The sequence below is a fragment of the Dendrobium catenatum genome, unplaced genomic scaffold, assembly GCF_001605985.2.
Source record: "Dendrobium catenatum unplaced genomic scaffold, ASM160598v2 fragScaff_scaffold_716, whole genome shotgun sequence".
NCBI lineage: Eukaryota > Viridiplantae > Streptophyta > Magnoliopsida > Asparagales > Orchidaceae > Dendrobium > Dendrobium catenatum.
The window spans coordinates 14,092,291-14,106,868 of NW_021319178.1; the positions used below are offsets into that span (position 1 = coordinate 14,092,291).

General features: G+C 35.7%; 1 protein-coding gene across 1 annotated transcript; it reads right to left on the reverse strand.

Moving 5' to 3' along the window:
- Positions 1-434: 434 nt before the first annotated feature.
- Positions 435-8,656, reverse strand: LOC110092242 (CTP synthase). Its single transcript, XM_020816704.2, has 21 exons — positions 8,287-8,656; positions 6,950-7,029; positions 6,495-6,581; positions 6,308-6,358; positions 6,099-6,216; positions 5,892-5,948; positions 5,711-5,775; positions 5,289-5,372; positions 5,112-5,162; positions 4,944-5,006; positions 4,812-4,858; positions 4,639-4,708; positions 4,491-4,553; positions 4,031-4,120; positions 3,908-3,946; positions 3,125-3,352; positions 2,939-3,024; positions 2,771-2,819; positions 2,082-2,162; positions 1,898-1,991; positions 435-967 (listed from the first exon to the last, which is right to left on the reverse strand). The coding sequence occupies exons 1-21, from the start codon at positions 8,402-8,404 to the stop codon at positions 783-785; spliced, it is 1,806 nt and encodes a 601-aa protein (XP_020672363.1). The 5' UTR covers positions 8,405-8,656; the 3' UTR covers positions 435-782.
- Between the last annotated feature and the right edge of the window lie 5,922 nt (positions 8,657-14,578).

Sequence of the window (14,578 nt, forward strand, 5' to 3'; positions counted from 1 at the left end):
GCTTTTGATACTTAAAAAAAAAACCATAAAGTTCCTTAAACTCACTTATCAATTATTATAAGGATGAACTATAAAAAAATAAAATTTCAATCATGGAAAAATTCTCATAAAATCATGATTAAAACTTAATCAATATAACTTGTAAAATATTTATATTAACTTGAAATAAATAAATAAATAATTAATTAATTAACTCATAATTGTATTAATCTCAAAATAAATTTAAATTTTAAAAAAATTCATTTTAATTAAAAAAATGTAATAAAAATCCACTTTTTATCAAGCACATATTTGAACTCTACTTCAAAATCAAGTAGAAACTTTCAGAATTCCAAAATAAGGTAAAATTGAAAGTACTTATGAGTTATGACCTCTCATTGCTCTAAAATTTACAACAGAGGATAAGCATAAGTTCTACCAAACACAGCCAAAGAGAAAACAAAGAAGAAATCACAGATTCAGCTTCTTGGAATTGATACTTTACAGATAAAACAAGCTTTAATTTCTTCTACATGATCAGACATCTCAAGAACTATCAAATCAAAGAGAAAAAAAAAAAAAAACAGACAAAAATATGAGGAAAAAGAAGACTATCATAACCTTCTGATCCATTTTCAGACAAAATGAAATACATAGGCTGTTCCTCGTTAAAAACCTGGAACAAGCTCCACTGCCACTTCTACTATTGAGCAAAACCATTAAGCTATTTTCCAATCTTGTGAAAACTAGTAGTAGCATATAAGAAGCCAAACCTCACACTGCCTTGATCAGCTGAAGGGAAGTTAGGCATGGACGCCATTGCCATTTGCATAGTAAGGTCCATTCGAGAGGTGCTTTGTATGTCCATTTGGGTAGACCATTGCGACCGAGGGACTGTTGCTTGTGACCATTTTTGTCGGCAGCAAGTTGTCGCGGCCTTGCGCTTTAAGCAACACGTCGAGTTGCCCACAAGAGGCGGCGATTAGACCTAAAATCATGTAGAGATGGTGAGTTTATCAGCTCAATCATGATTAATTTAAGTATCAATAAGCTTTCCTTAGACACAAATATCATAAAATAAGAGATTCAGGCTTCGTTTGGGACAACTTTCTTACTGCTACTTAAAGCCAGTTTCTAGTTTAAAATTTTTAATTTTTTTACTAGAAAACTGCTTTAAAAAGTAGTAAAAAAGCCGTCCCAAACGAAGCCTCAAACAGATGTTTCCATTATGGTGGCAAAAGACTGAGGTGATAGGTGCTTCCATAAGTGAGCTGCTAAAAAAGATAGCTACTATGCAAAAATTAATTTTATTACATATAATACATAAAACAGCGGCCTTCCGATGACTCGGTTAGAAAAGTAGATGCATTAGATTTGGCTTATGTTAAGAAAGATAGAGATAGACCTAAAAAGACTTTGTTAGAAAATATTAGAAATGACCTTTCTTTAGCAGATTTAAAAGAGAATTTAGCTCTTAACATGACACATAAGAGAACAAGGATTCATGTAGCCGACCACACATAGTGGGATAAAGGCTTGATGTTGTTGTTATTGTTGTAGAATACTTTTTAAGTGACAAGCATTACATCATGTCTGTTAAGCGAAATAATGAATTTTTATGTTCCATTTTATTTCAAGCTTAAAAAATATGTTAAATAGATTATTTAGATTAAGTAGAGTTAAAACACTTATGTATGTCCAACATATGCGGCCGGATCTAAACAAGTTGTGGATATCAAGCAAGCTCGCAGAGAAATCAAAGAAGGTCAGGCGAACTCGCCCAAGGAGAGCTCAACCAAAGAGGGCACTCTCCCCAATTATGACCCATTCGCCTAAGTACATTCGCCCCATCTAGAGCGCACCCACCTCAAAATTTATGAAGCGAGCACTAAATAGTTGAGCTCAGAATAATGCTTACCTAAGAAAAGAGCAGAAGGTTTCCTAGGTCTTGACTTGAACTCTGGATGGAACTGGACTCCAACATAATAAGGATGCGAAGGCAGCTCAAGAATCTGCAGATAGAATGTTAACGTTTGTAATATAATGACTCTAAAATCTATAGTTGAAGAAGAAGGAAAATCTTGAAAATTGTGCAGGCTTACCTCCATTCTTCTACCACTTTCATCCTTGCCCACAAAAGCAAGACCAGACCTTTCAAGCTTCATAACCAAATCAGGATTTACCTGCAGTTAAAACCAACATGATCAAATCAGAATTTCTGATGTGAAATATATGTAGTTAGTAGTTACACTTCTCTTCTTTTGGAAGTATAGAAGCTCTCACTCCCACACATCTCTTGTGCCATTCATTTACATCTTTGAGGTTTAAAGTAGATTATCCTCTAGGCAATGTTATATTTAAGTAGATAAAATGGATGAAAACACTAAGCATTGGTTACTTAACAAGATTTCCACATGTTTTGCCCTTCAACAGCTCTCAACAGTCAAGTTGCTTCAACTATATTATGGAGCTCTCAGAATCTGAGTAATTGAAACAAGCTCTCCATAAATGCATGGTAAGGCTTCGTTTGGGACGACATTCTTACTGCTGCTTAAAACAACGTTTCTGTACTAAAAAGCTGCTTTAAGAAGCAGTAAGAAAGACGTCCCAAATCAAGCCTAAGACTACATACATCATACCATAATATAAGCTATGCATTGTGTATAACCTTTTTAATTGGAAATATGTGTGAAAAGTTCTCAAGAATTTTTCTATTACTTAAAAAAGGAAAATAAGCTAGAATTTTCCATGCAGAGGGAAAAAAAAAGAAGAGAACTTTAGTAGCACCAACCTCATATCTATGCCTATGCCTTTCATCTACATACTTCACATTTCCATACCTGTTAATAAAAAAATTGTTCAGGTCATCTGAAATAATCAAGATAAGATATTCCACATTATAGATCACACCAAAAAAAAAAAAAAAAACATGAAGAGTTTGAGGATTCAAATTCCTTACAACTTGGCAGATTTGCTATCTTTAAGCTGGAAGTAAGTTCTCCTAGATCCAAGCCTCATCGTACCCCCCATATGTGTTTTGGAACCCTAAAAAGACAAATCATACATTCAAGTCCAGAATGTTAGATCATTCATAATTTAGAAAGAAAGAAAGAACATTGAGAAGGAAATGAAAGAAAAAACAAACCTCTGGCATAAATATTACACATGGGTTCTTTGTGTTAGTATCAAACTCCATGCTATTTGCATCTTGTAAATTCATGACATTGCGAGCAAATTCAATCACTGCAACTTGCATGCCAAGACAAATGCCTAGAAATGGGATATTATTTTCTCTGGCATATTTTGCAGCAAGAATTTTCCCTTGGATGCCTCTATCACCAAAACCTCCAGGAATTAATACTCCAGCTGCACCCTGCATTGTAAAATTTCAGATTCTAAATAAATTAGAAAAATGTTCAAAATAATCCCTGGAGTATTTGTATGCGGTCGTTTTAGTTTCGGCTATCTACTGTGCTCGATTTAGTCCATTGACAATATGTTCTAAAATAGTCCCTATATTGGATCATTTTGAATCAAATTTAAGAAATCAAATGACTATTTTAAATAATATTTGAGGAGATAGAAGACCGAATTACACACATTAGATAGTTTGGGACTAGAATAACTTCCCAATAATAGAATGTGCTAAGTGTCGCCTTCCAGAATCATGTACACTACTTTAGTATACAACAACAACAACAACAACAACAACAACAACAAGCCTTTATCCCAATTTGTGGGATCAGCTATATTAATACTTTTTCATCATTGTGTCCTGTTAAGAGTCAAATTCTCATTTAAATCTAATAAAGAAAGGTTATTTCTAATATTTTCTAACTAAGCCTTTTTAGGTCTATCTCTACCTTTCTTAATGTACACTACTTTAGTATATATATAAAAGGACAAATAAACACAAAAAACTAACTACCTTCAATAGATTCCAAGCTGCTTTATGAACATAATGTGCCTGAGAAGTATTTCATCAACCCTTTAGAACAAGTAAAAAAAAGAGATGGTCAAGAAAGAAGGAGAAAAAAGAAGTTTAATAAACCTCTTCTGCAGTTGAGTCTTCAAGGTCCATGGAAGAAACCCAGTCTATCACAAGTTTCCTACGGCAGGCTACAGAAGCATGTAAGAGAGCCTACAAATTTTGCACAAAAATGAATTACTTTGCCTATAGCATTATAAGGATTTATAAAGAAAGAACACAAATCCAAATATGAATCATAGAGTAACAGATTGATCTTGGGCTATTTGAGATCAGTTAGCAACCAAATAGAATAAAGTCTAGAACATGAGTTGAGAGCACTGAGTGTTGCTTTCTTATATTGTATTTATCAAATGGACAAATATTTAAACGGTCATGTGGCATGAGAGAAATATTTCAATACAAACTTATATAATAGTAAATAATATTAAGATTTATATGCATATAAAAGCAGTAGGAAAGGAATAGTCTCTCCATAGGCATATTTGCACAGATAAAAAAGACTTATTAGAGAGAGGAGTACCTTTGCAACAGAAAGATATGCGTCAGAAAGACCAGTATATTTTCCAACTATGGCAATCCTAACCTGAAGATGTTTTGGCGCTTCAAAGTTAGAAGAAGAAGAGAAAATTCAAAACATGACAGGGCGTTTAAATATGTTCTAAACCCACAGGATCACGTAGAGTGTCACAGGTTTTAGCCATGGAAGTCCATTCCTCCAGCATTGGCTCTCGAGTTACACTGCAATTATAAATAATAATTTTAAACCTTATAGCCTCTTGTGTTATCACCATAAGGATGTTATTAAGAACAAATATAAAGTTATCAAAGCAATTAGACTGACCCTTGGAGGTTCAAAGCTCTCAAGATAGCAATATGTGCCTTCTGGTCCTATAATAAAATGAACAAAGTGAGAACAAAGCTGGAAAGTTGAAGGTGAAAAGTTCCAATTACAAATCAGAAAGAGAACAGATACCCTTAGAAGCAAAGGAATATGCCAAATGTTTGGAACATCATAAAGAGTAACAATATTTGACTTCTGCAACATCATTTGTATCAAAAGCAACTTCAGTCAACTAATTGCATGCCATTTCAGAAAGCAACATATATGAATTACAAAATGCCAAGACATTTGCGACAATACCTGAACATGGCAAAATTGTGAAAGCTTTTCTTTGACATTTTCATCCAAAGGCTGAAAAAGAAATGTCCCATAAAGTTACAACAAATCAGGTGTGACTAAAACAGTAAATCAGAGCCAAGACTGGCTTTTAGATATATAGAGAAAGAGAAAAAGATAAGAGTCAAAGTAAAGAGAGACCAGTGCACTCCTGCAAGCAAGAATATTTGGAGACAATCCTCGTCCTCTCAGACCCCGAACACTATGTTGCGTTGGCTTTGTTTTCTGCAATTAAGAAGAAAACATTATTACAACAAATTGAATACAAAAACAGGTTTTACAGCTCGAAAAAATGATATGGGGCAGTCCAAAACTCGATGAATTATTCTGTGCGAATGCCGAACGCCGTTCAGATCCCAATGAAAATGCGTCACGTCACCTCCTACTTTGTACCGCGGCTAAGTACTGCTCGGTACTGGATGACGTGGATGCACCTGATTCGTCCTGAACGGTAAGCTGTTCCCGGTGTCCGCTCAGAATTATCTCTCCCAAAACTCCGTTAATATTAAGCTGACACGTTTGCAAATGCTTTTAAAAAGAAGAAAAGAAATGGAAAAATATACCTGTTCACCAACAACATTTAGAACTGGCACAAGGCTGACATGAACAAGGCAAAAGTTGCCGGGGCCTGAAACAAAAAGACATTAAAATGAATTGTTAAATACATTGAATGGTAGGAGAGGGAAAGCTTCGAAAAGAAAAAACAATCATCTTCAAGTTATCTATGTGAATGGACTCTCTCACCTACACGATAGGAGAACTGACTAAGAGCTTCAATAAATGGCATGGATTCAATATCTCCTGCATTAAGAATTCCATTTTCATTATGATGCAAAAAGATGGCGTCTCCTGCACCATATTTTGCACAACTATAGGAAGCAAACCGCGAATTTAAACTTGAATGGATAAAGAACACCATATACTATCAATTATTTTAAATTTTGTTATTACCTATTGTTCCACCAAGTTCTATAACACAGACATCAGCAGGTCCTTCTTTTCCATCAGTGGGAATCAATGCTACCCGTTCAATCCATTCTTGTATGGCATCAGTAATGTGTGGAACAACCTAACAGTAATAAACTTTGAGGGCCACATACAACACAACAGGTTGAAGATTCATAAAAATTGATAGCACTTTATGTAGAACAATGACACACCTGAACAGTTTTCCCCAAATAATCTCCCTTTCTCTCTTTATCAAGAACAAACTATCAACAAAAAAGTTATAAAAAAAACAAAGAAAAGTACCAAATTATGAACACAGAAAACCAAATAATTTAAAACTTTGTTATAAGCACATCAAATGATGTAACGCTTGGAAGTTTCAAGGAAGAATATCACTACCTGGTAAATCTTTCCAGTAGTAATGTTATTATCACGTGTCAGTTTGATGTCAAGGAATCTTTCATAGTTACCAAGATCCAAATCCACCTTTAAAACAATAAAAAATGTACCACATTAAGGAAAAAAAAAATCTTCACAAGCAAGAAATTAAACTTTTTTTTCTAACTTGGTGTGGAAAATTGGGATGGGAGCATAATCATGGAGTTTTTTTGAATTAAAAACCTCCTAAACTCAAACGAGTGCACCTAATAGTATGTTTAAAAAGATTTATAAGAATGATATCAACTTAAAATCAGGCAGGAAATGCACCCAACAATTTAGGCAATACCAATGGAAAAAGACAATGATACAGACAACTGACATAATAAAAAATGATGAAAAGAGAAAAGGTAAAAGATAACTAAAAAGAGATCAAATTGTGGTAGCAAATACAGTCCACCTTAGCTTTTCCTTACCTCTCCACCATCATCTAAAACAAAAACTTCTCCATGCTCGAAAGGAGACATCGTTCCCGCATCAGTATTGAGGTATGGATCTGTGTGTAACCATTGAACAATTTAAGAACTTATAATTTTTCTTCATATGAACAATAAAATTTGAATGAATTAACGGTCACTGCAACATTACTGTTAAGAAAGTTACTAGTTATCTTTCATTTTGGTGGGGAGATTGAAGGGCCTTAGGGCATCTCCAACCGAACTCTAAACTCTTGAATGGCATCGCTCGCGAGCTCCAGCCGAACGGTAAAATTTCCGCTATTTGGTTGCGGGTGAACAGCGGGACGTCAATATTGACGTTGCATTGTTCATCTTCGCCATTTTTTATGTCTCTACCAAACTTACCGAAGAAATGCGCAAAAGAAGTGAACAACCGTCACCTTCGCAAAATGGGGCAAAATGGAGTTCAAATGGAGATGAATCGCGGCATTTTGGAGTGAAAAATGAGATTTTCGGTTGGAGATGCCCTTAGTTCCTTGACCCACCATGAAATTTGAACTATTTAAACATGAAAAACTTAGTAATTTCTTAACTACAACGATGGAAGAAGAAGCAGACAGTATACAAACACCAGACAAAGCAAATTCAAAATATCAAAGCCCGGTTGGTCCTGAATTATGTCAAAACCAAACCCCACCAATGGCGGGGCCCTGTCACCTAACATTATCCAACGCAAGCACATGCCATCCTGCATTCCTGCTACAGTGGGAAAGTAGCCTTCTTTAGCTAATTTCTGCAATTTTTCATGTCCTCTAGAACTACTACGAATTCAAAAAAAAGGAGAGATTTACATACAAATCACTTCATTTCATGCTATTTACATATCTAAAAAGAACTAAAACCTTCGGTTTCAATCCTATCAGTTTTTCATAATAAAATCATAAACTCAATCACACACATCTAGTATACAAATCTCCAACTCAAAACCTCTTAGTTGACAGCCTAAGCTCCAAAACCAATTAAAAATTTTTCATAAACCTACAAGTTCCAAAAAGAAAGTCAAATTGGCATAAGAATCAGAAAAAAAAAAATGCTAGGAAAATCTAAAAAACCTGGGAAAAATAAAGAACACTAACTACAACCAGCTCCCACAGTATCTCCCCCATTCATTTGTGAGAACCAATGAATCTTGTCCTTCCACACTCACAAACTTCAAAAAAGAAACAAATTTAGAAAAAGATTTATATTCCGGTGAAGATAACCTTTCTTTGACACGGAAAGGAAAAGATGAATAGAGCCGATTCAAAACCAAAAAAAGACCGCGAAGAAAAGTCTCCGGCGAGGCGGCGACATACCAATCTTGATGGTGGTGACTCTCATACAGCACGCCTTAAGCAGAACCCCAATGCTGCTCGCTGTCACCCCCTTCCCCAACCCACTAACCACTCCCCCCGTTACCACCACGTACTTCATTCCCAACCCTCTACGCTCTGCTCAAAACCTTTCCTTTAATGGCGGAAACGAGTCGTTCCCCGGCCCTCTGATCACCGCTATCTTCTTCTCCGGTATGAACTGAGAAGAGAAGCTTGCCGAGCTTAGTGGACAAGAGCACAGGAGACGAAGAAGAGAGCGCTAGGAGTGGAATGAGGAGCATGTAGCGGAGGGCGAGCCCATTAAATACACAAGCTCGATCATTCCCGCTTGACTTCTGTAGCTCTCTCTCTCTCGAGAAATTATTGTGTATTTGTGACATAATTTTTTCGTGATAAATAATTAGTAAATAAATAATACTCACTAAATATATAAAAAATATGCAAAAAATACGTAGAAAACATAATGTATCAAAAAATACACAGTAAAATAAGCAGTAAATACGCAGCATCTGAACACAATTCTGTGTTCCGATTACGTACACCCCTCTCTCTCTCTCTGCTCTCTCGTTATCGCTCGTTTTCTTTCTCTTCGGCCTTTAGTCAAGCTATTTATTTATTTATTTCAAATTATTATAAAAAAAAGTAAAAAACGGCTGATTTTTTATTTCTTTTATTTTAATAAATTTTTTTAATATCTTGCTTATATTTTTATTCATTAATAGGTTAGTTACGACGACTCAAACGAGTGCTAACAATAGGGAAATTTTACTTTATACTATCATAATAAATATAATTGATTAAATATTTCATTATTTATTTTTTTTAAAGTATGCCTCAAAAATTTTTTCGAGAAAAATTATATTATATTATATTCATGGACAACTTATGAAAGTATATTGTGAATACATTTAGGATGTGCTCCCAAAATTAATTTTTGAAGTTTCTAACTAGCTTTTGCCTCGAGATTCGTGCCGGATCAAGATAATTTTGTGATGCGGTATCATCAATTTTTCTTTGTTTTAATTGGATATTTAAATAACGTTTATCATCAATTTTTGGATATTTAAATAACGTTTATCATCAATTTTTGCTTAAATTTCATTAACATATAACTAACAAAATAACAATAAAAATCATATCAAAAGTAGAATGGGTCAATAAAATTTTAATTTGAAAATTAAAAAAGTAATAATGATCTCTTCAAAGTATAATAATATTTTTGTTATAGTCTTTTGTGATCCAACTTAACTCTGTTTTTGTATTTTCGGTTAGCTTTATATAGATGTAATTTCTTTAGGTTCTTTTGTAGCTTTGGTGTTGCCATTTGTGTTTATATGTAAACATAAAGGCTTCGTTTGGGACGGCTTTCTTACTGTTTTTTAAAGCAGCTTTTTAGTACAAAAGTTTTATTTTTTATACTTAAAAACTGTTTTAAGAAGCAGGAATAAAGTCATCCCAAACAAAGCCAAAATCTGCATATCAATCTCTCTAAAAGTCAAGACAATAAAGTTTTTGTTCGATGTTTTGCTCTTTATCATTTTTCCCTCCCTCCCTCTCATCCAAGAAGTTCAAGAAAGCTTCCTTCCTCCTCAGAAAATCCCAACAATTCTATTAAAATAATTGGAAAATATTTTATTAGTTAAATTACACCTTGAATTGCTCATCTTGAATGAATCTATGATGACATTAATCCATGCTCTATTTCCAAATGTTTGATATTCTCTTTGGCAATTTTCAAAGATTTTAGTAGTTCAAATGCTCTATTTTCAAACTAAAATTATATTCTCTTGGGCATTTTTCACACACAACATACCCAAGAAATTTAAGAGAGAGAGAGGCATTCGGTCTTAGGCTTTATTTGGAACGCCTTTTTTACTTATTCTTAAAGCAGTTTTTTAGTTCAAAATTATAAATTTTGAACTAAAAAACTTCTTTAAGAAGCAGTAAAATAGTCGTCCCAAATGAAGCCTTAGTGAATTGCTAGAAAATTAATATTAAAAAGTAAGAAAGCCATCAAAAACTAAGTCAGAGTTTAATTGCATAAAGAACGTAATTGCGACATATAAAAATCTATGATCACTATTGTTGCGTCCAAGAATATTTGCGGCGGTAGAGAAATACCATTTTTAACATCTTAGCATTGTATGAAAATCCGGCACGCAATCAGATAAGAAGAGATGGTCTAGCATTTATGAGACACCAAGATTTTTACGTGGAAAACCCATGTAAAAGGGGGGAAAAACCACGGGGCCTAGCCCAGTTTGAATGAATCCACTAGTATTGCAGTCGATTACAAATGAGGCCCTTCCTTGGTGGAAGGTCTTAGCTTGATGTACATCTTATGGAGTACATTATATGATGTAAATACAAATAGCTACTATCAACGTATTCGCTTTGTTAGAAGGACTGCAGTCGGCGTGCGACATAGGTTAGGAGGACCGTAGTCAACTGGCGACGGAGGACTGTAGTCGACGGGCGACGTAAGTCAGGAGGACCGTAGTCGGCGGGCGACGGAGGTCGGAAATGTAGCGTCCCAGATATCAATAGTGAAAGGATTCATCTGACATTCTTCCATATCTATTTTTTTTCTTTTTTTTCTCGTTCTTTTCTTTCTTTTTCTCGTTCAGATCAATACAGTCATCAAGAGATAATTGCATTACAGAAAAGAAATATAATAACTACTATAATTCACATTTCAACATATATACAGTCAAAAGGAACGTCCAAAAGAATATGTGCAATAGCCATAGGCTACAAAAACAAGACTACACTAGCGACCAAAGAAGCTTCACGCGGGAGGCTCTGCACCTGAAATATTAGCCACATATAATGAGCTTAAATAACCCAGCAGGTCACCAAAGCCTACAATTGAAATCAAAGCACGATACTGGAAACAATATGTATGTCAATCAAATCAAGTCAAATCAATCAATCGTACATAATCAATGAGTCAATGCAGATACGAAAATCAATACGGAACAGAAATCAATAAAATCAATAAACAGTAGGAAATCCATAAAGCTCAAGAAATCAATGCATGCATCAAATCTCTATAACAATCGATAACATTAGTTACATCAATAGAATGGAATCGTATCAAAACATTCACTTGCAAATCGATCTATTATTCAATATCACTTGCTCCTTGTCAGTACGACAGCGTATGTATCAATATCCACAAAGAGAACAATCCAATGACGACCACGAATGATGCTACAACAGTGAAACCGCATCAATCAATTCAGTAAAGCAATTACTTCCGGTCAATAATATCAATCGGCCTAGAATCCCATAAATCGATCAAATCGATACATCGTAAAAGCAATTGAAATAAATCAATACGATTGGCAAATACAATTGAAATCAATCAATGCAATAAAATCATATACAACAATCAATGAATCAATACAATATCCATATACATAACGGTGTCGGTATCTATGAATCAATAACATACAATATCATTGAAATCGTGCAATAACAGAAACCCATAAATCCGTCAATAAATCCAATCAGTAATAAGTCAATTCAATACAATAAATCCGTCAATATCAATAAATCAATCAGAAATCAATAGGTCATGCCTATCAGGAAATCCATACAATGCAATATCGTACACATGCAATTTCATACAATGACCTTACTGAATAAGTACAAACACTGGCTATTATCAATAGTGCTGTTGGAGAATTCATATTGCTGTTGTAGATATCCATATATTGGTTTCAATAAGAGTCGTCACTCTGTGCCCATCGGCTGCCCGTCGGCACAATAAACTCCTTATAACTCCCAATCGTTATATCAATGATCAATAGTTTAAAGGAAAGCCCGTCGGCCCACCATCCTGTATAGGTCAAGTCAATCTCCAACCAACGTTCAACCAGGCTTCACTTGTCTTTCAGTATTTAATAGTCAAATAGTCACATTCGCATGCATATCAATTCAAATCATCAATTTCAGAAAATCAGAAATCGTACGAAAAACCAGCGGCGTAACGGCAGTATACGGAATTTACACAAAAATCATCAAAACAGAATTTTACCAAATTACCATAGAGCATTCACAACAACATTATAAGGCTTCTATTCTACTGAAGCGACATCAATCAATAACCCGATAATTATTTATTCGATTAAAATCACAATCTATTCGATCAAAATTGCGTAGAACCCAAAATAACCGGTAGAATCGTTACAGAAAATACTCAAAACGTGTAGAATAATCATATCAATAACATATCAAAAGTTGCGCGGTGAAAGTTTCGTCAATACAAAATGCGGCGTGTTTATCGGTCACGAAAACACAAATCCGTGCCCAAAACGACCAAAACTCAACATCTTTGAAAACAGAAATAGGAATCGGAGTCCTTACAGCGAGACAAACACTTTTCTCAACAGCGGCGTCGGACGAAAAGCGCTCCGCGGCCTCCGAAAACGAGCTTTTCCTTCGCTTCCCTTCTCTTTCTCTCTCCTCATATATTTTGATTTTTATAAAAATCTTTTCACTCTCCTCAAACCGAACTGATTTCCTTATAAAATAAGTCTGATCGTCCTGGCCGATCGCCACATCGTCCAGGACGATATGACCAATTTTCAATCGTCGATGACGATTTTGCAGGACGATAATTAATTTGCCAAAAACCCTTGCTCTCGGGATTTTGCCATGCACTGATCGTCCCAGGACGATCCCAAATCGGACTGGACGATCCTGGGAGGAAAAATCAAATCTGAGAAGGAAAATCAAAGGAATGAGCTCTCACAGGAAAGATTATAGTCGGCAGGCGACATAAGTCAGGAGGACCGTATTCAATGAGCGTCGGATGTCGGAAAGACTGTAGTCGGCGGGCAACGTAAGTCAGGAGGACCGTAGTCGGCTGGCGACGAAGGTCGGAAGGACTGTAGTCTGACGATGAAGATTAGTAGGACAGCGTCAGGTAGAAGTCCAGCAATGGAAAGAAATGCATCTTCGCATAGACGTCCAACGAAGTCCGATAACCGGTAGAAGTCCGGCGTCGGGTAGAAACTTGGCGAAGAGTGAAGGTCCGATGTCGGGTAGAAGTCTGACGTCTTTGATGACAGAGGAGAACTTCGGCTTCACTTGGGCGGAGTTTTGGCGTCAGGAGGGAACTCTGTTGTTAATTGGGAAGGATTTCAGCATCACATGGAAGTTGTGCAGAATTCCTGTGTTTCCTGAAAATCCGGCAGAGTTCCGGCATCTTCAGGCGGCATGAAGAGCTCCGACGGTGGTCGAGGAGGTGAGGAATCTCATTTTCCCCTTTCTCCTCTTCTTCTTCTCTCTCTTCATTTGAGCTCTCTTGGTGTAGAATGAGTGCTCTATTTATAGTTTTTCTGGAGTGGCATATCCCGTAAATAGGCATGAGATCAAGGGCGAACTGGGAGTGGTTTGAATGGACGGCCGATATCGAATCCTTTGATCATGCACCGTTCGTTGGTCATTGGAGGCCTTAATGATGTCGGAATTCGATGATCCTTGGTTCATTGGATTCGTCTAGTTGAGCCGTTCGATTCGAGTATAAGCTCGTCAAAATCGAAGACCGTTTGGTAACTCAAATTGCGGTTTGAACCTTCCAACAGCACTTTTAACCCTTGATTCGGACTCATTTGGGCTCGGATTAGGTTGATCTTGGTGTCGTTGGGTTAGTATTTCCGAGACGCTCAGTTTGACTGTAAGCTCGCTGAAATCGGAATTCATATGCTCCTGAAATTAATTTTTGAAGTTTCTAACTAGCTTTTGTCTGGAGATTCGTGTCATATCAAGATAATTTTGAGATGACTTATCAACTATTATAAATATTAATAGTTCGGCATCGATCATGCATGGTCATACACCATCCTTCATTTATTTATTTATTTCACAGCATGAGGATGAGAAGAGGAGGCCATGAGAGATCTCCATGAATATTCTGATGTGAATGACTGAAGGAGATAGATTTCATGACAAAAAGAAAAAAGAAAAAAATATCAAAGCAATAGATATTATTCTCATCATTTTATCCTTGCAATGGAAGATAAACAAATATGCTTTCCCACCACCCACAGCGCTTTCTGAAAAGCCGCTGTCATCACCAAAGATGTAGCAAAAGAATAATGATTGCTTGCAGAGGAAGGAAAGCATATATAAAATTTACTTGTTAAGAAAAAAAATTTTGCAAAGCAATGGGCAATATTGCTTTGTGTGATGAATAGAAGAGCCGTTGGATTCAAATTTGTTTGTAGGTGACGCCATAGATTCGAGCTTGGAATGGAGAAAAAGA

What these genes read in the sequence shown, in the direction of transcription:
- LOC110092242 (XM_020816704.2), bottom strand. Translation starts at nt 8,404, where the DNA reads ATGAAGTACGTGGTGGTAACGGGGGGAGTGGTTAGTGGGTTGGGGAAG. An exon ending in CTACTGGAAAGATTTACCAG is followed by an intron (nt 6,359 to 6,494) that starts GTAGTGATATTC and finishes TTTTGTTGATAG; the next exon opens with TTTGTTCTTGATAAAGAGAG. An exon ending in GTGACACTCTACGTGATCCT is followed by an intron (nt 4,554 to 4,638) that starts GTGGGTTTAGAA and finishes AAACATCTTCAG; the next exon opens with GTTAGGATTGCCATAGTTGG.